General features: G+C 33.7%; 1 protein-coding gene across 1 annotated transcript; it reads right to left on the reverse strand.

The window, feature by feature from the left end:
- Positions 1-11,591: 11,591 nt before the first annotated feature.
- LOC115442615 (putative odorant receptor 92a) lies at positions 11,592-18,503 on the reverse strand. The gene is made up of 7 exons (XM_037441426.1): positions 17,489-18,503; positions 17,158-17,228; positions 15,826-15,851; positions 15,645-15,749; positions 14,417-14,505; positions 14,220-14,286; positions 11,592-13,853 (listed from the first exon to the last, which is right to left on the reverse strand). The coding sequence occupies exons 1-7, from the start codon at positions 17,629-17,631 to the stop codon at positions 13,779-13,781; spliced, it is 576 nt and encodes a 191-aa protein (XP_037297323.1). The 5' UTR covers positions 17,632-18,503; the 3' UTR covers positions 11,592-13,778.
- Between the last annotated feature and the right edge of the window lie 4,578 nt (positions 18,504-23,081).

Genomic DNA, 23,081 nt, shown 5'->3' on the forward strand with positions numbered 1-23,081 from the left:
CGTCGCACTTTTGGGCACGGACCACCTCTATTACTGAGAGGAATTAGTCCTTAGGTCCAGCATACTACCCTAGTTCAGATTTTCAGACTTTACATGCTCTCTAAATTCTTATATAGAGCTTCTCAGGTATGAAGGTTTCCTTACATTGTTTTCCTTCACCGTTAAAGCAAGTAATAATTCACAAAGAATACACGCAATTTTAGAATAGTCAGGGTTGTGAAATTGTCCGCCCTGTGGAATGGGGGCGTTTGGAGAATTCCACCACGGTATCCCCGGCCTGTCGTAAGCGGCGACTAATAGGGGCCACGAAGGGGGTCGTCGGCGAGCAGCAGAGGGCTGTCCGCCCTAGTGCATTTTTGTGCACTTTTGCACATGTTTCGGTTGACCCCCGGGATGGACGTCAGCGTGTAGTTGGCCTCATGCTGCCGTAGACGCCGAGGGCGTCCTTCGGTGCGCGGGGGCTTCTGAGACTCCCCCCCCTCCCATAGGAGACGGGCCGCAAGGCGGCACCGCGCAGGGGCGGCTGCGGACGAATACTTAGACACTTCCGTCAGAGGAAGCCCGCAGTCGTCCCTAATGCGCAGAAGAGGGCCACCGCGGAGTTTTAGCTGGTAGGCCGTGCATAGGTTAGCTGTATATAAAAAAAAGGGTTGTGAAATTGTGCCCGTCGGTTGTGAAATTTATATCAATTGGCGACTCCATTTACTATCAATTGCAGTAGGGTCACTTCACCGTGTGTTAATAAAAAAATATTTTACAGCCTAAATAAATTGCGAAAGTTTGTGTTACAGTATAAATAATCATATATACCTCAGCATTGAAATCCCTTGTGTAACAAGGGTCGTCAGTTAAGAAATACATTTTGGACTTAGGGATACATCATATATTAGTCTATTCGCATCTTTTGGTGTTAGGAATATTAAATTTAAGAACTATAATTATAAAATTTTAAGAAATGGGTGTATAATTTTCTGTGTACTAGCTTTAGCTTACGTAAGGTGCGTTGGGGTTAAATCGGACGCTTTTTCGACGTGTTAAACAGTCTTCTCGAATTATTTTTTTACAATAATTCTATAAGAGCTATCATAATGAATCATTAACTTAGCTATATGTTATTAAATAAACTAAATGGTATATATTTTTTCAATACCTTATATATAACAGTTAATGTTTTATAGGGCTTTAAAAAAGTACCATACTTTTAGAAATGTGTGAGAAAGATAGGACCTTCACAGGTATAGTTCGGACTACTATCTAAAATCGTCTATGATACAGGGATTCTAAAATCCATAAAAAGAGCATATTCTGATCTAGATATTTATTTGTAAACATTCAAAAAAATTATAAATTTCGTAAATTATTTTTAGAAGCGAACTTTGTTTTTTTAATATTTCTAGGCATACGATCATACCCCACATGAGTGACACTATAGATATTTTAAAAATATTCGGAGAAATAGTACAGATACGTGTAAATAAACAATAAATAAACCAAATTGACCATTCATCTGAGCTAAAAAAAAATACACAATTACTGAGTTCAGACGTTTTCGTGTATAAATTTTGATAAAAACTTGCAATATTTTACAAGTACTAGATAGAACGATTTTTATCCGTTCTTTAACGACAAATAATTGTATGGGTAAAGATCGGATCTCAGGGAATATACGTGTTTCGACATATTTGAATAAACAAGTCACAAGATTTATTTCCTTTATGATAGTATATACCTACAAAATTAATTGAAAACAGTAAATACTCAATTAAAATTAGGTAAATTCTTGCATGGGGTTAATCCGGATCGGCCAGGGAACGACAAAACACCGATATTCTGTTTGTTAGCACCGTAAACATTATTTACTTGACGGATTCACTCATGTGAACTAGTGGGATGTAGGGTACAAGATGGGGTCGCAGGTAGTGTTGTCCGAAAACAAAAATTATAACACAATTACGAGTTATTTGATTTATACGATGTTATACCTCCTACGATCTTACCCCAACGCGCCTTATTAACCCTATTCGCCTAAGCAAGAAGCCAAGAAAAAATGTAGCCTGCAATATTTTAATCTAGGATATAATATATAAATCTAAACCTCTCAAGAGTTATCTTCAATAAAAAAAATCAGAAAATGTAATTCAATTGTTATACACCACAAACTATGTCCAGCAAAATTTGTTATACTCTTAACTCTCTAACATTCCCAATCTAATTTATATTAAATACCCGATGTAGGCCAATCCCTTTTATATCGCATCTCATAGACTCAATTAATTTATTTTGGTGTCTAACTAGTAAACTGAATAAATGACGCTGCGACAATTTCAATAAACTCACGAGATACATAAAGGGTCGCTTTTTGAAGGTCACAGCCTCACCGGCCATGCATGCAAAGGTTTTGTTTAAGTAAAATATGTAAATAATAACATTCACTCAATACCAAAGTCATCAGCAATGACTCATCGCGCTTCTGGCAGCATTATATGCCATCTAATTGAGTAGACAAATGACCTATATAAAGGGATAAAATGTTATAATATAAACCGTATGTACGTACTTATACCTAATAAAAATATGATAGGCAATAGACATACTGAGATTTGAGAAAATAAGTAAAATAGGGCATAGTATTTTGTGCTCACTGAATTGTAAATATCGAAGCTGAGTACTGTATTTTGCTATAAAATGTTCTAGTTATATAAAATTTGTCACAACTATGAACAGAACTTACTACATAATAGTCATGAATATAAATTGCATTGACCTTTGACACGATTCGGCATCAGATTCTGACATAAAAGGCAGCGATTCTCTTTATGTTGGTATGTTTCTCGCCAGCCGTCCGCCTTGATTGCACGCAATTTCTTTTCCAATTTCCACAGATATTACTTACACCAATTATTTTGTTTATATATTGTGTATACAATTGTAATATAGTGTTTTGAATACTTATCAGAATTTGTCTTTAAGCGTACAAATCTGACATACAAGTAAATAGTAGTAGTACTATTAATATAATACTAATACATTGCGTGAGCAGTACAACATCGCTCTCAGTTCCTGGGTTCGAATCCCAGGTCGGGCAAAGTGATATTGGGTTTTTCTACTCAGTGTCATTCCGGAGTCTGGAATTCGTGCCCGATGCGATAGGCTCACTCCCTCCCACATCATCAAACGGAACATACAGGCGAGAAATGGGTGCCAGGGTGCACCTCCGCCTACCCCTTCGGGGATAAAAGCGTGATGTGTATGTGTACAATAAAGCATTATTTTACGAATAAGATAAGTTAATGACCAGTGGCCTTGTATTAGCAAAGATGAGAAATTATATAACAGAAAATGTATCTATATAGCTTAACGAATTGGTATTCGAAGAATTACAACTACAAACAGTCCCGGATCTTGAATTTTTTGAAGGCGGGGCAAAATTTGGATGATGCCGCCCCCAACCACCTATATTTTTCTTTTGTCATCATCATTACGCGCCCCGCGGGAAATAATTTATGTGTGTTATATACTGTATATCTCAGTAGTCAACGTTGCGTTAATGATGAGATGTGTATTCGTCTGCCAAGTTTGAATTTGCCGCCCTCTAAATTCGGTTTCTAAGAATATAGTTAATGATTATATAATTAAATGAATATAAATTACATGCACATGATAATATTATACTTTATTGGAATACGGACCTATTTTATCTCACGATACTACAAGAAGATTCGGACTGTTCCTTACATGAACTCCACGATCTCCTTTCTCATTGTTCATCATGTACCTAAACATTAATTTATTTATCATTTTATTACACGAATATTGGCAAACTTATAAATATCACATAAACTAATAAAAAAAACAGAAATGGACAATTAACACACAAGGACTTTCGCATACAAGAGATCAATCATGTAAATCATACCAAGGCGCAGCCCGCCGTTAGTATTACCTAAAACACCAGGGGCCTTAGTCTCTATCCCGCACGTTATTTTGACAGTGTGTAACAAGCACGTAACACAACGCATCATGTTTAGGACTATAGAAATTTGGCTTACAGAATACCATTCCACGCACTTTTCTCGAAGATAACATGACACGGCCGCGTTACGCGTTTACACAATCATACAGAATAAGGGCCCAGCTTAAACTGCTGTATACACGGCTATGTTCCAGTTTAAAGAATATAGAAAATAGACCTGGACATTTCGATCTATAACAATTTGTTACTGACTGAACATTGCTCCTTTTTACTATAAAAGAGGAATTCTGAACACGTTACAGTCCTAGGGGAATTAAGGGGGTTTGTGAGGAAAATTGTTATCCCAGTGACGTTCTCGCTGAGCGCAAGAAACGCAATAACACAACTTTTACTTCACGCTTTGTTCTTTTTGATAGAAACATATTCCCAATAAATATATTGCCTGTACACATTGTCACAAAGCCATTAAATAACTATCATAATATATATATGCTTTAAATTAAAGACATTTAATAATTATACAGAGACATTTGCCACTGCCACTTCTGAAAGCCAAGATAAAGTCAATTATTTTATGACGCCGAGAGGTAAAGCTCCACGAGTCTCTGGAAAAACTTATTTGTTTTTAAACCGATAAAGAAAATCAAATAGGTTAGGAAGCAGGTGAAAATGGCAACATGGGTCTTGATATCAATGTATTGAACGTAAGCGCGGTGCTTTACGCAAACCGAACATATAGTATTGTCAGATTTTGTTTTCGCCTGGGTGACCCATAAGGATGTTAACAAAAGCGATGTTGAGTATAACACATATGTTCGTAAGACATTATTGAAATTGGGTTAACTATAAATAGTGTGTTTATTCTTGTAAGATGGATGGTCGTACCTATCAGTGTTCGGTGCTTCTACAAAGATTAATGGTGGCGTGTCACGGGATGCTTCTGAGGCGTGTTCATACGCTGGATGTAATTAAACCTAACCTACAAATAGCTGTTAAAAGGGTATCATAAATCTACGAAATCACAACACACGGTTACATAAATTACGAGTCAATTTATAAAATTGGTTTACTATTATCACTTATCGAGGTTTTAACTTTTTAATTAACATTTACATTGTTCTCGCCTACACGCACACCATGTATAAATTATATATAAAAATATGTACCTATATATATGTCAACATTTAATTACTAAACTGTTAGTCAAAACTTTTTAATTTAGCGATTAAGTCTGTCTCTAATGTTTGTTTTTTAGTTTTTACAACAAACACACATATTTACTCACCGTTCCTTTTATTCAGAAAAAAATTACCACCAGCGGGTTTCTTTCTGGGATATAGTATTCATTGCTAATATTTATGTCATCAGTAATCTTTGATAAACAGTAACCAAAATAATGAACAGATTAAGAAACGAACTCGGATTCAAATACGCAAAACAAAATCAAATATTCCGTGTTAAGTAAGTTCGGCGTACAATGTCGTGAAAAACTGCTATTAAGCTAGGGAACCATTAACGGTAAGTTTTAAACGTCAATAAAGTGAAAAACCGTGTTTTAAAGGTACATGCCAAATTGCTATATTAACTCGGCCACGTAATTATAAAATAGGAGTTAAGGCTGTTACTACACTAGGTAATAAGTTGTCGATTTTGCTAGAATGATGTAAGGGGAATAATATGCTTATAGCTATTAAAATCGCCTGTCGCAATGGCAAAATCCCCATTCAGTGAATTAGCTTGCGAGCGAAACGCACGCAATTGCGTAGAGTAAATACTTTGTACTAAATATTATCAGGCGCTATTTTCCTGGTATGGATTTAGCTTATGGGTATTGGTAATGATTTTCTATTTTGTTGTCATAAGCTAATGGAATATTAGGGATGGTTTATTCATAGTTCTTTTTTCAAAGTAGACATTTTTTGGAGTAACAAATGATGAGTAAAACAAACAAAAATGGAGGCTAGATAAAATCTCTTTATAAAAATATAATATTATTACTTCATAGTAGGACTAACTATTATTACACAAAGCCTATAGCAGATTAAAAAAGTATCTTATTAAAAACATGATCTCTAAAAGCACTTTACTAAGCCAGATAATAAAATCGAAAATGCATTTTATGAAAACAAAAGTACTTAGGTCTAATATTATTTTCGTAAACTGTAATCAAGAAGTATTTGAATGAAAATAATATTTAGAATGACCCAAAAGGGACTTTCTGTATCAGGCGTGTTAATTAAATTTAAAATGAAATGGAGCAAATGAAGCTTTCTTTTCACAGTACAGCCTCACATTTAAATAGCTTTGGTGATAATCTTGTTTTGTTCAAAATTTTAAACGAAATGAAATGTTTTAATATCACGTTCTGCTAAAATTCATTGGACTTGAGATACATTGTGATTAGTATTATATATTTTTCATTTGCTTAGTCCTCTTATCCCTGTTTTAACTTTATGCGTATTTAGAATGCCTAAGTTTGTTCCTTTGCATGTCATAATATTTACACTATGCTAGTTCGAAAGTATTATTATTATATTACCCACTAAACCGCTGGCTCACTGTTACAAGCTCCTACGTTAATTTTTACTTATGCTGGAAAAACGAGATTGAAAAATTTCATGTCGTTAAATATGTGAAATGACAATAAGTCATGGTTTCCTTTATTTATCTTTCGGGATTATTAGAATTTCTACTACAAAGAATATGGAAATATGTGTTATATAATTCAAATTTGTGCAAAAATATATCCCAACACTTTATAATAATGAGTCAGCGATATTATGATTTATGCTGTCTTATATCCATTTGTATAAAAAAATTTACTTCTTAGCAACACAAACTTTTTCTGCTTTAAAATGTTGCCAGACCTGCTTATTTCGTATACTACTACACTACTGTGGCCTTTATAAAATATTGCTACTCAGTTTTTGTCGGAACTATGACGTGATATAGAATTAAAGCAGTTAATTGCCGAATGATCATAGAATGACCTTTAATCAGATTGTAAATTACAGCTTTGCATTGATGTGGACTTCTTTTTTATATTCAAAATCATTCTAAGTAATACGCAAATTAGCGCACTTTTATTATATTTATCCGAATTCCGGTAAGAATAAATTACAAATGAAAAAAAAAACAAAATATAAAATGATATGTTGTAATTAAGAACACGACTTGATTATTCAGGATTTAATCAAAAACCCGCCCTGTGGAATGGGGGCGTTTGGAGAATTCCACCACGGTATCCCCGGCCTGTCGTAAGAGGCGACTAATAGGGGCCACCAAGGAGGTCGTCGGCGGGCAGCAGGGGGCTGTCCGCCCTAGTGCATTTTTGTGCACTTTTGCACATGTTTCGGTTGACCCCCGGGATGGACGGCAGTGTGTAGTTGGCTTCATGCTGCCGTAGACGCAGAGGGCGTCCTTCGGTGCGCGGGGGCTTCCGAGCCCCCATAGGAGACGGGCCGCAAGGCGGCACCGCGCAGGGCCGACTGCGGACGAAGACTTAGACACTTCCGTCAGAGGGAGCCCGCAGTCGTCCCTAATGCGCCGAAGAGGGCCACCGCGGAGTTTTAGCTGGTAGGCCGTGCATAGGTTAGCTGTACATAGGGTTAGGGACTCGGCCCGGCGGTCGCCCGAAGGTCGTCATCAAATCCGGGCGGCTCAACGCCGGGCCGTAAGGCACGATTACCCCAGCATAACCGCTCAGTCGCCCCCCACGAAGGCTGGGCGGTAGTAATAAGGGACTTTCTCCGCGAAACCAAAAAAAAAAAAAAAAAGGATGTAATCAAGAGGCTAGAAGTATATAGTTAATGGCTGAAACACATATTATATTACATTTAATAATAGTCGGGTTTAAAGAAACATTCCTATGATAATATTCAGTTGAAATGTCCGAAACATTGTCAATTTATCTTGCTAATCCCACGAGTAATGTGAAAATGTCCGGCATTTATCCTAAATCACCTTATGACATAAGCTACTGCCATACACAATATGCAGCATAGGTACGTATTTAAAACATATTTTTAATTACTTTCATTGATTTTTCTTTTGTTTAAAGATGCCTGTTTTTTATTAAATCTAAGAAATTAAAAAATATATCATACGAAAGACAGTAAAGAAAACGCTGTCCCGTAATTCAGTATTAGGTCAGCATCACGTCATTTATTACGAACACTCCGCTGCTTTCTTCGTTATGCAAGATCCAAATGTAGCCAAATAATTAATTATTGTTAAAGTTCTTGCTGTTTACTTCTCTCTAGATCCTTTTTATTTTGTTTTCCGAAATAGTTGTTTTTGAGAGTAAAATATACGTAACACAATGATTTTTAAATCATTCGACTTCCGCAATCTGAGGTACTTTGCTATGAAGTACAAATTACATTAATAACAACAATTTACTATTATAACTATGACTAATTTTGCACTAATTCCTTAAAACATAGATATAGAGTTGCTGTGCTTAGGTCAGAATTATATCACATATCCTATTCTTATATGCTTCTCTGACTGGTAATCCTATCTTATTAATCTCTTACTTGTATATTATTAATTACTTTTCTTTATTATTAGTAAATAAAGTAATAATCCTTAGAATCAAAACCCCGATGAATTATTATACGCTGTTATTTTATTTTTACTGGTTTATTCTTATAAAAAAAATGTTTTCCTATTCGTACAGGTATAGAGCTTAGAATAGTTTAGCACCAAGATACAGGACTAAATATAATGAGTAAACGTGTAATGAATGGTCCTGTTTAGCTAGAACGTGTATGATAAGAATAAACCAAGCGACATCTATGCCTTTGAGTTAGCTTCTTGAGCCAAGGTCATGAAACGGAGACATACCAACTTAATCTTACGTAATACTAACTGAAGAACGATTTAATGTAGTTTCTCGGGTAACATGAAAATTACATGAGCATTAAGCGTATAAAGTAAGATTACTGTCGTGGCTGTGAAACTTAAAATATTTTTACTGCAAAGTACGCCGCTATATTATTTAAGCAAACGTTAAAGTTTAGTCAGTAGTGCTTAGAACATGTAAACGACATAACTTTGACACCTAATTCAGTGCTTGCAAATAAATAAAACAGTTTTGTTTTTAGTCGTGAAGCAACGCCTAACCGTATTAATGGTCTCTAATAGTACCTATCCGCCAGGAGGGACGAGAAGGCGTAACCAAGCGCAGATATAAAAATTATATTAGTTATTATTATATAAAAACATGAGCTCAGATCCTTATACCTAAGCGAATAAGGAGATGCACAAATAAAGTATACTTTACCAATCGTAATTTACGTCCTATGATGGTGGTCATTTGGTCCCGAAGCAATACGGGCAATTTAACTGTTACTCCTAGTAGAAAAATTGGCACAAATATTTCTTCCGACTTGAAACAAATTCGGTCTATCAAATACTATACTTATATTCAAACAAATGAGATAAAAAAAATCGCAATAATATTTCGTAAACACTATTTCGTTGCAGATTTTATTTTGAGAAATCCTCATGTAGTGTTTCTCAGCAATAAGTTGGCAGCGTCTGCGTAATTGTTCCTGATAGGGTTCAGTAGTCTTTGATATATAAAGCCCTAAAAAGAAATCGTAAAAACAAGAAACTTCAAACTGAGTAAGTTTAAAGATAATTTACCCAAAGTTTCGCGAACCATTCTTTGTTTACTCTTTAACTCTTTGACGTTGATGGAGAACGGCGCCTAGAGAATCTTTAGCCTAAGTTAAGTACAGTCAGCCACAAAAGTAGCTGAACAAATTTAAATTTATAAATTGACTTAAAAGGTTTCCTGTGTTGCTCAACGTTTTTCTTCACTAAAATGACTTGGTTTTACTTTATTTTAAATATGGAAAAATTCATACTTCAATTGAAGTTAATGTGTAGAAGCGTTTTGAATTTGTTCAGTTAATGTTGTGACTGACTGTACATTATGTTACAAAGCCTTTACAATGTGTACAATCGATGACAGATTTAAATAAAGATGGTGGTATTATGAAATCTTAAAAACCTCCCTAATAATTTTTAATAATTAATACATCAAAAAATGAACGACAGCTCATGAACACCGAATAACATTGCCAGCGGTTAAGTCGCCACTCGTAAAGAACAAATGTATGTCGTACCAAAAAATACTGCTCTGAGGAATTGTCTAGCGTTTTTAACTTTGCTTTTTTCTCTTTACGTGTCATATTATGTAAAAAAACAAAGAGTTGAATATAATATTTGAATTGTAAATCATCGTCGTCATTTAGAAGTTATTTTTTTATTAATACTCACACATTCATATTCTATACCTTATTCATAATACTTAAAAAATAGGTGCATTGATAATGCGTTTGTAAATCCTAATCACGATAAAAATTTCATGTTATTTATTTTCCAGAAAGTTAAAGAAGAGAAACGATAAAGACGCATCCGCAAATAAAAATACGAACCGATTTGGATATTAAAAAAGTACTCACGTACCTATTCGGGATACAAATCGATATCTTTATGTTATTACCTGCGGATATTTGTAAAAGCAAATGTTTACGAGAACGTTTGGAAGTTTGTGTTTACGCATAGCTAGATGATACTGAGCAGGTATTCCCGCGATTTGATCTCTAATGCTGCCATGAATTCGTGAACTTACACCAATAATGTAAACAATAATTTATTTCACTAAATTACATCGATTGATTTTATTTTGCTCGCTGAAAGATCAGAAAATTTGTTGAATTTTTGTGTCGCAAATGTATAGTATAGTTTTTAAACCAGCCATTTCTAAATTATAACATCGGCTCCAATACATCGACTTCGAACAGAAAGGGCAAAATAAGAGAAAACGAATCTGTACAAGAAGAAAAGTAGATCTTATATTATATAGGAGAGCCGTAATGCATAGCTTCTGATAATCATCAGACATTGACAACCACACTCACACCATTTATCCCCAAAGAGGCATTCATACGAGGCAACGGGCACTGCCACTTTTCGCCGTGTGCATTCCTTCCCATAATATGATAAGGGGCGAGCTTATCGTCATATCGGGCACAAATTCAGTACGGACTGATACTAAGTAGAAAAAAAACAACATCACTTTGCCCGACCCGAGAATCAAACCAGAGACCTAATCACTGCAGTGGCACCGCAAAAAAACGCCACTGAGGCAGTCAACAGACATAGATCAAATATATTTTATAGTATACTTTTAAACTTTCTAAAACTAGTTAATTCCTTAGTGTTACAATTTATTGAATTGTAAGAAGTGTAGGCGAAGCACGAGGACGGACGTTTTTATACAAAGTATCTTATTGTATGAATCCTCTATTTTACGAAAGTGATTTTTTTATTTCGTTTGTGTAACAGCAAAATTTGGTATTTGATGTTATCGAGTTCTTAATATTTTATCATTATTATTAACCACAGGATGTTTGATGAGTCACTACTGATTGCGGAACTCAGAACTCTTCCAAAGGTTTTTAGCCCAACCCGTTAGAAGCAGACTGCATCTAGGCACTTTCTGCATTTTATGAGAAACAAATGTCATACTAAATGTAATAAATGAAACAATTATTACGTACATTTAAAGGCCATGTTTTATTAGACAACAAACATAGATGAACCATATATTTTAATGTTCCCATTCTACGTCAAAATAAACATGTGTTTTTGTATAGTTTTCTGCATTCTAATTGTAAAATATTTCCATTTAATTACCTTAAGAAATTAACTGAATAAATTACTTGGCTGCATTATATAATAGAGTCTTTTACTATGTGCATCACTGCCTTTCTTCACGTCAGGCTGTATTTATCTTGCTCTCAGTTAATTAGGTTAAGAATACTACTAAATAGAAGATAAGCTACACCTACTATTGTACTACTACATTGTAAAATTTTGAAAATTAATATACTATTCCTTGACAATTATACCAATCGCTATACAAAGCAGCTCTTAGACATCATATTGTATTTTAAACAAATTAAATCATAACTATTATAACTAAATTCAATGAACTCATGCTATACAGTAAAAAAAATATACAGCGACATAATGAAAGTTCATAATTTATTACATTCATGAAATCAGTGAATGTTTCTTTAGCGTAAAATTGGCCTAGCGCCACGAAAGTGATTATCAATAAATTATGTATTTTATATTTATTCTGTTCAATTATATTACGTGGAGTGCAACATACAGTGCATATTTTTCTGCAAGATGACAAAAACACATTCAAAAAACAGTCGGAATACAAAGTAAAAGTAACAATTTATCGTAATTCAAAACGACATCACAACATGTTGTGTTTACGAATTCTATTTCTAAATATAGACACCATCCCAGCCTGTTGCATTATTTATTCACTTTATCGTCTCGGTGTCTTGGGTGTGTCATATTGTTTTCTTGTGACGTCACTAACCTCTTTATTAACCTACTAGCACTGTAACCAATGCTATTCTTTATATATTCTTAAATCGAAATACAAAATACTTTTAGCTAAAATCCATAATGTACCCGATCTTTCGTGTTTCCCTACATTTCGGTTTTGATTACAAATCCCCTCATGTGTGCACAATGAAAATTACAGCAATTTAGTCACACCCCTATTAATTACATCCGACCAGGTCGCGCCTATTTATCACACTCGTTTCTAATTGAAACAAGTACGAAGTGGATTCTTTTATGAACACTGTCAGTTACTAATTTTGTTGAATGTTACAATCTAATGTTTATCTTATCTAATTTCTTCGTTGTTATTGCAGTAAATCATAATTTATTCTTCCTTCGATATCAATCTGATGAATATAATTAATATATCTATAGGGTTAGATGCACACTAAGATTTTTGTATCTTACTATCAAAAACTCTCACTAGTTCTAGTAACAAAAAGCTACGGAAGAGATATCCGACCCAAGAACGTCTCAGTTCTCAGCCCATGCCGCCTCGTAAATAGTTTTCGTGACACAGCACATTTATTCACTATCAAGGTTTAAAATAGTCCTATAGTTCATTTTATCGAATCGGGTCACCGATAATTTCCCTGTAAACTCCTACGGCCGTGTATCATCCTTTTCAAAATGTGTATGAAGAATCAAAATGTCCTCTGTTCGAGTCTGAAGTGCAAGCTATCATCATAGCACACACACACCCGCCTTTTATCCCCAAAGACATTGGTAAAGTTACGAGAGCACCTACTTCTCGTAAATTTTATTTTCTAGTAACAAATTTCATCAAAATGTGTCCAGTTATGTAACAGACAGACCTATTTCCGCATTTATATTATTATAAATTCAATTGCACATTGAAGAGATTAACAATGTGACGAAAATTATACCTAATGTTTTCACATCGCAGTATTTGCTCACAACACAATTAACACAGACAAAAGTAATTTACAAATCGTTTACGATGGCTTTCCGAGACATCTGTTAGTAGTGTCCAATAAATCACAGTATTTTACTGCTTTGCGCAATAGCTATTTGGGCAAGTTTATTTTATTATTGTCTGAGTTTCTCACGCTGTGTAGTAAGTACTTCAGGAATTTTGAGTATTTGGCACATGAGGAACCCACTGCCGCATTATTATGATAGTTATTCACATGATCTGCCATTACCTTCCACAATGTTCAGATTAGCACAACGCTTTTGCTCCAGTTTTCATTCTAATTATACCTTTTGTCAGTGCTAAAGGCGTCAATGTATTTGTATTCGAAATATGTACAGACATCGTTGTGGTTTTGTTCACGATTAAAATGAAATGTTCTACCTACATTGGTTTAAATTATGTACAAACTTTTCAGTGTTAGTTCTAATGCCGTGGTGTCTGTGGTTCTTTGTATAGAGTCAGCAGAAGTGCGAAATATGACCACGATTTACTTAGTATCTGGAAAGAAAACATGCAAAGTTGAATAAACTACTATTAAACCTGTCATCAAAAAATCAAAATCGATTTAATATCAAAACATATACCTATATGTTTTGATATTAAATCGATTTTGATTAACTGTACTGTACTATTTTTTTAATAAAAATAATTTATCTATTACTTGAAAAAAGTGATAAGTTATATTTTTATTTAAAACTTACAAAGAATAGAGATACCTATTCTATATAGTTTTGAAATACATATTATTATGAAGGTAAACGAAAAGTCAAGTACCTAAATAAATCACATTAGTAATAAGTACGAAAGAAAATTTACAATAAGCAGTAAAAAAGGTCCCTTTAAGTTTTAATTATACTTACTTACCTTTGCAAAAGAATTTAAACTTATAACAGAAAACCCGTATGCAGTCAATTTGCACGGTTTTTGAGCTCTGTAAATAAATATCTTCGTAAAATACAAATATCAAATTGGCACAAAGACATCATTTATTTTTCTGTGGTAGCACGCAGTATTTGTTTATTTTATTTAAAACATAAAAGATCTGGTATTTATTGACTTACCGTGTTAAAATAAATAAGTAGTCTTTCATGTCCGCAACACTGCATTCATACCATTTGCTATTATAAATGGCATCGGCGACTTTGGAACTCTGCGAATAAATGAAAGCCATGCAATCAAACTCCTCGTAAAAAAACTATATGAATGTTATTACGCTGCCCCAGTTTTGCGCAAACTTGATTACTCTATTGATTCACCATCTTTTATAGTTTGCGAGTTCCTTAACTTTGGTTCTTATTCTAAGTTAGAGTAACTTGCTCATGATGTGTAGGAATCCCAATGGGGAATTTAGTTTTACTTAAAAACAAAATGAAGTCTTATGTATGCATTTATATAGCCGGTTTAACGATCGATCGACTGTCTGGCACAAGACGCTTCATTCGAAGCTCTCTTTCTTCAAGCCATTCGTGAAACTATGCGACTGGGTTACTAGTTTCAATACTGCCCTTTAAGATAGCTGTCGATGGGTCACGCTTGAAATCACATGGTTCTTAAAATGTAGTGTCACATATCTGTGTTAGCTACCAGATCATCTTTCATATTTCATTCATTATCTCATAATATTGAGCGTTTTTTTTCTGATATTTTTCAAACCAAATTACATTCGCAGACCCTATTTCCAAATTATTAAGATACGTGTACTTGAAGAATGGAGCGTATTCCTACCTAATGAGGCACTCACCCTTGTACATTCTTTTGAAATAAAGGTAGACATATTTACGTTTTAAGAACTATCTCTAAGAATAACTAGATATTTAGGTACACGCTTTGGGAATAACCAACCATTAGAAAACTAGTTCTAAGTACTGTCACGTTTTAAAGTTAAGTGTCTGTCTGTAGCTGCAAAAGATAAAAACGTGATAGTATAACAAACAAGGGTCGCGATTTTGTCTCAAAAATGGTAGACAGACTTATAACTAATTACGTAAATACATCAATGTTTCTTGTGAATACAACTCCAACATTAAGAAAGAAAAATGCTGTGCCTATGTTTTCTAAACTGAAATTTCACATGTTTGTATAAACAAACGTTCATCTCACTTATTATTTTTTATGCTCTCCTGGATTAACTAATGCGGTAATGCTCAAAATGGTGTTATAATGGAATAAAAATATATATTTTTCGTATAATGTCAAATCAGTTTTATTTAGTTTGAATTTACCCCAAAATTATATTTTGTGTACCAATATAGCGGCCTTTGTAATAAATTCGGATGATAAGTAACTTACCGATTGAATTAATATTTCGCCGTAATAACAGAATATACATATTTGAAAAATCCCAACCACGAAAAAGAAGGTGAACGCCACTGCCAAAGGTAAGTCTTTAATAACCTATAATAAAATTAAAATTAAATAAACTAAAATTGCTGGGAAAAAGAAAAATATTTTTATTAATTCGATTAAGTACCATGATATTGAACCCAGTGACGCATACTTAGTCTGGCCATAAATACTGTTACACTTAATTATAAAAAAATATTACATTTGAATTTCGAATCTGTCATTTTTATACGATTGTTCATTGTGTTTTCTCATTTTGGCGCCAATACATTGTAAAATATTTTGCGATATTAAAATGGTGTGGGGTGATAAAGAGAACCGAATCGCTGTGATAGCATTACACAAAGTAGGTATGGAGCCAAATGCAATTTTTAAAACTCTCCATACACTTGGTATTAGTAAAATGTTTGTGTACCGGGCTATTAATAGGTACAATGAGACCTCCTCTGTTTGTGACAGAAAAGATCTGGCCGTCCACGTAGTGTTCGTACGAAAAAGGTGGTCAAAGCAGTAAGGGAAAGAATTCGAAGAAATCCTGTCCGAAAGCAAAAGATTTTATCTCGGGAAATGAAGATAGCACCTAGAACCATGTCGCGTATTTTAAAAGATGACTTAGGACTTGCAGCCTATAAGAGACGCACTGGCCATTTCTTAACTGATAATTTAAAGAAGAATAGGGTGGTAAAATCGAAACAACTACTGAAGCGGTACGCAAAGGGAGGTCACAGAAAAATTTTGTTTACGGATGAGAAAATTTTTACAATTGAGCAACATTTTAACAAACAAAATGACCGTATTTATGCTCAAAGCTCTAAGGAAGCTTCCCAATTAGTCGACAGAGTGCAACGTGGACATTATCCGACTTCAGTGATGGTTTGGTGGGGTGTTAGCTATGAAGGAGTGACTGAGCCATATTTTTGTGAAAAGGTATCAAAACATCGGCACAAGTGTATCAAGATACCATTCTTGAGAAGGTAGTTAAGCCCCTTAACATCACCATGTTCAATAACCAAGTATGGTCCTTCCAGCAAGACTCGGCGCCGGGTCATAAAGCTCGGTCCACGCAGTCTTGGTTGGAATCGAACGTTTCGGACTTCATCAGAGCTGAAGACTGGCCGTCGTCTAGTCCCGATCTTAATCCGCTGGATTATGATTTGTGGTCAGTTTTAGAGAGTACAGCTTGCTCTAAACGCCATGATAATTTGGAGTCCCTAAAACAATCTATACGATTGGCAGTGAAGAATTTTCCCATGGAAAGAGTGCGTGCTTCTATTGATAACTGGCCTCATCGTTTAAAGGACTGTATTGCAGCCAATGGAGACCACTTCGAATAAGCTTTTATATTTTTAATTGTTTTATATTTATGTATTAAACTGACACACTGTAAAAGTAATAAATGTTATTTGCAGTTAACAATTTTCTTTTTTCTTTATTACAATATTTATGGCAAGACTAGGTATAATGAGCGAACTGCTAACGAAGTTAAACAAGGTAGATTTAGAGTAAATAATCTCTAATAAATCCACACATCTGGAAATAAATAAAACAATCGATAAATTTGCTACAATAAAAGCATGATTACAATTGAGTGGGAAATGGGATTGTCTTACTTGGGCGAAGTCAGCCATAAACAGTGGTACACAACAAACACTATTATAACATTTCATTTCTAATAGAAGACACTTCAAAGTTAAAGGAACATCCGCATAAACGAAGCACGTCATCATTCCTCTAAACAATCGAGATAACGATACAATTCAGTTTATAAATGATATCGTAGAGATACTTGCCGTATTAACTCTCTATGTCGATTCAGTAACTCCACGAATTCTGAATAATGCGATTGATGATGACTTGTACGTCCATTTCGATATTTCTCGATAAACTGTTCCACGTCATGCTGCAGATGATCGAACTGAATATGAATAAACATACAGGCGGTATAATAAAAACAGTCCGGCCCGTAAACAAAATTAACCGCTACTAAAGCTGAAAAAAAAACATTATTAAATACTGTCACTAACAAAAATAGGTAAATTAGAAATATTTTACTTACAATTTACAGATTATAATAATTAATTTTCTATCAAATATAATAATTATGGTTAATATTTAGAAGTGAAGTTTATTAGAAATATTAAAAACACATTTTTGATGTTTCGTAAGTAACACACATTGATTCACATAATAAAAAATCATACCTGACCATATTTGAGCCACATAAATGATTGGATATATCGGAAGCTTGAATGAATCAAATGGATATAGTACAATAAATGGTAATATCAGTTCCACCTTCCCTGTTGTGTAATATATCGAAATCATGACAATAACTGGTCCTACGGCGAACATAGATACACCAAAAACGTATGGAAATGCAATGACTCTGGTTGTGACTGCCAGAAATGATAATTTCTTATTTAAAATCTCACTCTGCGTTTCATTTGATACAATCATATTTGTGTACTGAGATTTGAAAGATTCAATCAAGTCTAGAACGTGGTGAGCGTATCTTATCATAAAAAATGTTTTTAAATCACCAAGAATTCCGAGAGTGAGACCAGGCAACAAGTGAGTATATTGCTCTAACGTGCCTGCTCCAAAAATAAGGTTATTTACCAGCCATGCCACTTCACCACTAAGATTTAAGTTAAGCTGGATAAAATGCAAAAAATAAATACGACGACCACAAAGACGTTGAAAAAAAGTTCTTTGTCTGTCGTCCTTATCTATTCCTACACCGATAAGTTTTAGAAAAAAGTACACTCTATTTAAACAATTCTCAAATAGTCGTTTTTGATCCATTACTTCGTCCTAAGAACACTGCCGTATTGAAGTCTAGGAATAGTATGAATATAGAGTTATTAAAATCTCCCTTTAAATCCCGTAACCAAACACATAATTATGGTTTTGTAAATAAGGGCTAATATTTAGGATAATTACGTAATCAGCGGTGGAACAGATATTAATTACGTGTCTCGGTAATTAATGGTAGTTGCCGTCCAAATTGTTGGGCAAGCTTAATTTACGTTTAAAATAAAGGGGATCATTACTTTTATTCTATTTAGGCCTCTGAGCTTAGAGTAGTTTGAGCACATTTATTGCGGTTAATTGCTTACAATATTATCAATTTGTAGAGTCCAAATAAGTTATTGATAGGCTTTTAAGAAAACGATAAATACTAAACTCAAACTACACTACGATGAAACTGAAAGTTACTGAAGTTGCTGAAGAAGTATATATACATATGTATCCTGAGGGATCTTTTACATTGTTATACATATATATAACAATATAAGAGATCCCTCAGGAATATTATTTACTTATGGCGATTATTAGACAAGAAACACTTTTCTGGACAATAGGTGTAGTCTGTAGTCAAAAATAGGAAATCACTATTTGACGACTGAGATCAATTGCAATCTATAACTTGTAAGTTTAATATTTCTGAATGACGTGTGACATGTGGGATAATTATTTACCCCCCTATGAAAGACCCTTTTCATTTCTCATTCTTGATTGTATTGCTTCGTCATTTCCTGACATTTCGTAAATTTTAACACGTTTAGTTGTTATATAAGCCGTTAATCTTTTTGTTATTGTTATCTAAATTGATTTTAATAGTTTTTTTGAAGTTCTACACTTTGATGCTTTTACACCTGCCTCGATCAAGATTTATTTTACACTAAAATAAACTGAAAACGCAAGTACATGTTTCATTATTCTTGCATATTACAAATAGTCAATGTACAATTCTATTATATAATAAATTTGAAAATGTATGATGTTTCACTGCTCGTTATGGATAAATGAATAAATCGCTGGATGGATTTAAATAATATTTAGCATAATGATAAAGCAAGTCGTGGGTTTCTGTTTCCAAAAACAATTTTGACGCAGTTGGAGCCACGAGCTGAAACTAGTTATTCACATAACATTTCATTGAAAATAGACTCGACTAAAGATTGTGGTACAGACATATAATGCCTTTAAATAGCAATAACGTCACGAATTAAGATTAAGAAAACGATTATGGATGAATCGGTAAAGGTCAAAACGCTGAAATTACGACAGTCAAATCGGTCACATCTCCAATAAAGGACAAAGTCCCTGATTACATAACACAGAAATGTATAAATTCTAAGTGTAAGGTTTTTCAAAACTATCTGACTAAATTCATCTCGTAGTATATAATCTTGGTTCGTAGTACACATAGACTGAGGGATATTATCACAGTGCTATCAAAACAGTTTTGTAATATTCTAAGTTACGAGAACCATTGAATACCCACCTAATTCTACAATCTTCATAATACCGTTTCATGAAAAATATAACGAAAAACCTTTCATTAAATTACATATCACTACATATAAAAATTTAATAATAAAAGAATTAGCACAAAATTGTAGTATATTTTTGCAGTACAACATAAAATATCAATAAATTGGATAGTGGGCCTTATTAGGAACCGCGCTTTCTTCGGTTACACTACCTTACTAACGCTATGAAAAAATAAATTAAGTTACATGACTACGGGATACGGATCCATTACTAAAATGGCATAAGGTAATAAAACAATTTGACACATATTGTGTATGAAGCCGAAAGCCACGTAAATCGTGTGGGCGAGGGTAAATCGCCGCTTTGACAAATCGTGTCGCACCCATTTTTAGCTTTTATCTGAAACGAGCACGAATTTGACATTATGGGTGTTACTGTCGTGACATCCATGATGCTAACTATGGCAATATAATTTGGATAAGTTAGAAAATAAGTTAACAGAATCAGTAAGTTAACGCAGTAACTTACATTAGAGGAATAAATAACGGATAATAAATCAGAATTTAGAACCGTAGATGGCACGATTCATATCGATATACTCTATTTTTGTTGAATATGCCGGTAAAAAAACTTTACAAATTAGAATAATTTAAGTGAAAATTTTAAAAAAGGTAAATAAATGATAATATGCTAGTTGTTGCTCGCGGCTTCGCCCGCGTAAAGCCTTTCCCGCACAAAACTCCCTCAATTACCGTAGCAATACCAGTAAAAAGCAGCTCTATTAAAACATAATTTATTTTCTATGGGAAATAATTCTTGGAATAAAAAGTAGCCAATGTGCTAATTCCGGACAAGGTCTATCCGTGTGCGAAATTTCATCCAATTCCGTTCAGCGGTTTCGATGTTTACTTCTTACAAACATACCAACAAAAAATGTTTGGTACATTTTCACAACCATTTGCTTTTTCAATATTTGGATAAGTAAAATTACATTATTGACAACAAAATTATTTGTAAAGATCAGATAAAAACATTGGGATATTTTTGAACATATTGTCATTACGAGTGCCCTTCTACATTTCTCGCATTGTCTCATTGCGTCGTGTCTTGTGTTGTAAATATTTAAACGTCTTGATATATTTTAAGAAACAGAATTTGTCCTCTTTTTTTCCGAGAAAGAAACACATACTTATTTACATACGTGGCAGGCAAACTGCCAGGACGGTTACTGATCCATATTGATACTTTGTTACAAAACATACCAAATATTATTATTCCGTTTATGTTTAATTGTTGAATTAACTCACGAAATTAATAAATTTACAAGTATATAGCAATTTATGGATCTTAAGAATTATGATAATTATGTATGGCTAGATACAATTAACTAGAAGTTAATGATTAGTAGCTGATTAACAATATACACTGGATTTTATGCCTTAAAATATAAAATATTTAACATAAAACTAAGCTAAAGGATTACATCATCTCTATGGTCAGACAGTGATTATAAGTTTTCGCTGAAATTTCATAGATGAGTGGAACCATTAGCCAATGAAAAATTGTTCTTCCTATAAAAAACAAATTGTATATTATTTTCAAAGGCATTAACTACAGGTTAGTTATATATTAATTTATATTCAAAAGTGAGATTTGTAGAGCGCAATTTGACAAATTGGAAAATATATAACAAAAAATGGTTTATTTGTATAGAAAACCAAAAATGACTATTTTAAAAGCAAATATTTGGTATCCAACGGAAAATAATGTAAGCTCTATGTACTACTAAATCAATAAGTCGGTTATTATTATCCAACATAACTATAATATAATACATATTTAAAGATAAACGGTTCCAATTAGATTTAACTACGAGGAATTGGAGCCAATATTCGTAATTTTAATTATTGTTACAATTATAAATATCTCTTGTCGTCTCAGTGGCGTAGTTGTATTGCGTGGGGTACGACTAACACGCTGTGGTTTTGGGTTTGAATCAGGGTCAGGCAAAATGATATTGGGTTTTTTTACATTAGACCTGACCCCATTACATGGGACCTAACATAGCTCGTGACATGTATGTGTTACACCTATGCCTAACTCTGAAAAGGAAAAAAGGTATGAATGTTATCTATCACAATCCATTCGCTCTTGAAAGTTAAAACATGTTTCCCAAGTGTGTATTTGCTATGTTACAGCCAAAATAATTGATAATGTACCTAATCCTTAAGAGGTACTTATTGTTTCTGAACTATTTAAAAATAAAATCTGCCCAAACTGAACAAAATGCCTCGAAGGCGTAGTTATACTGCATGAGCAAAATGACTATCGCTCTGAGGTCACGGCTTCAAATTCGCTGTCGGACAAAGTTATACCTATTGAGTTTTTCTGTTCAGTGTCAGCCCGGATTTAGGAATTTATGCCCGATGGGGCGATAAGCTCGACCTCTCAACATACCTTCAATATAAATAAAGATGGCTTAACATTGTATAATAGTTTTAACTGAACAAATAATGACCCATTTAATAACTAAATTAACCTTCAGAAATGTATGTCTTAAAAGATGTAAGTATATCTGAAATCGAATAATGCCACTTCTCCGAATAAAGCAGATCAAAGGCGCACTTTATCAAAGCATATTTAATAAAAGTACTCCAATAATTTCAAAGCTTTGCGGACGATGTCGATAAAATGTAACGAAATAACTTTACCGAATGTCTTCCAGTTAATTTTGAGTTATTGGTAGAAAAGCAATCTGTTATTTATTACTCAAATAGCTATTCTGTGAATTATTAACGATATAAAGAACTCACAAGCGGATAGTCGTGAAATAACAAATAATAGTACATGCAAAAAACTCTTAATTTTAAAAAGTTTTTTTTTTCCTTTGATAAAAGAATTGTAGATCACCGAATGTTAAGTAATCCCCATAAACAAACACCATATCATAAAAACACTGGGTTGCTTTTATTTATAAAAAAATGTATAAAGTTTATGAGATAAAAGATAATGATGTGTTTAAAAACTTTGTTAACAATTGGAGAGGCAATAGCAAACCTTCATTCTAAAATAGGCTTTGTGTAAGGCATTAGCTCCAGTTCA

This window comes from Manduca sexta, chromosome 22 (genome assembly GCF_014839805.1).
Source record: "Manduca sexta isolate Smith_Timp_Sample1 chromosome 22, JHU_Msex_v1.0, whole genome shotgun sequence".
Taxonomy (NCBI): Eukaryota; Metazoa; Arthropoda; class Insecta; order Lepidoptera; family Sphingidae; genus Manduca; species Manduca sexta.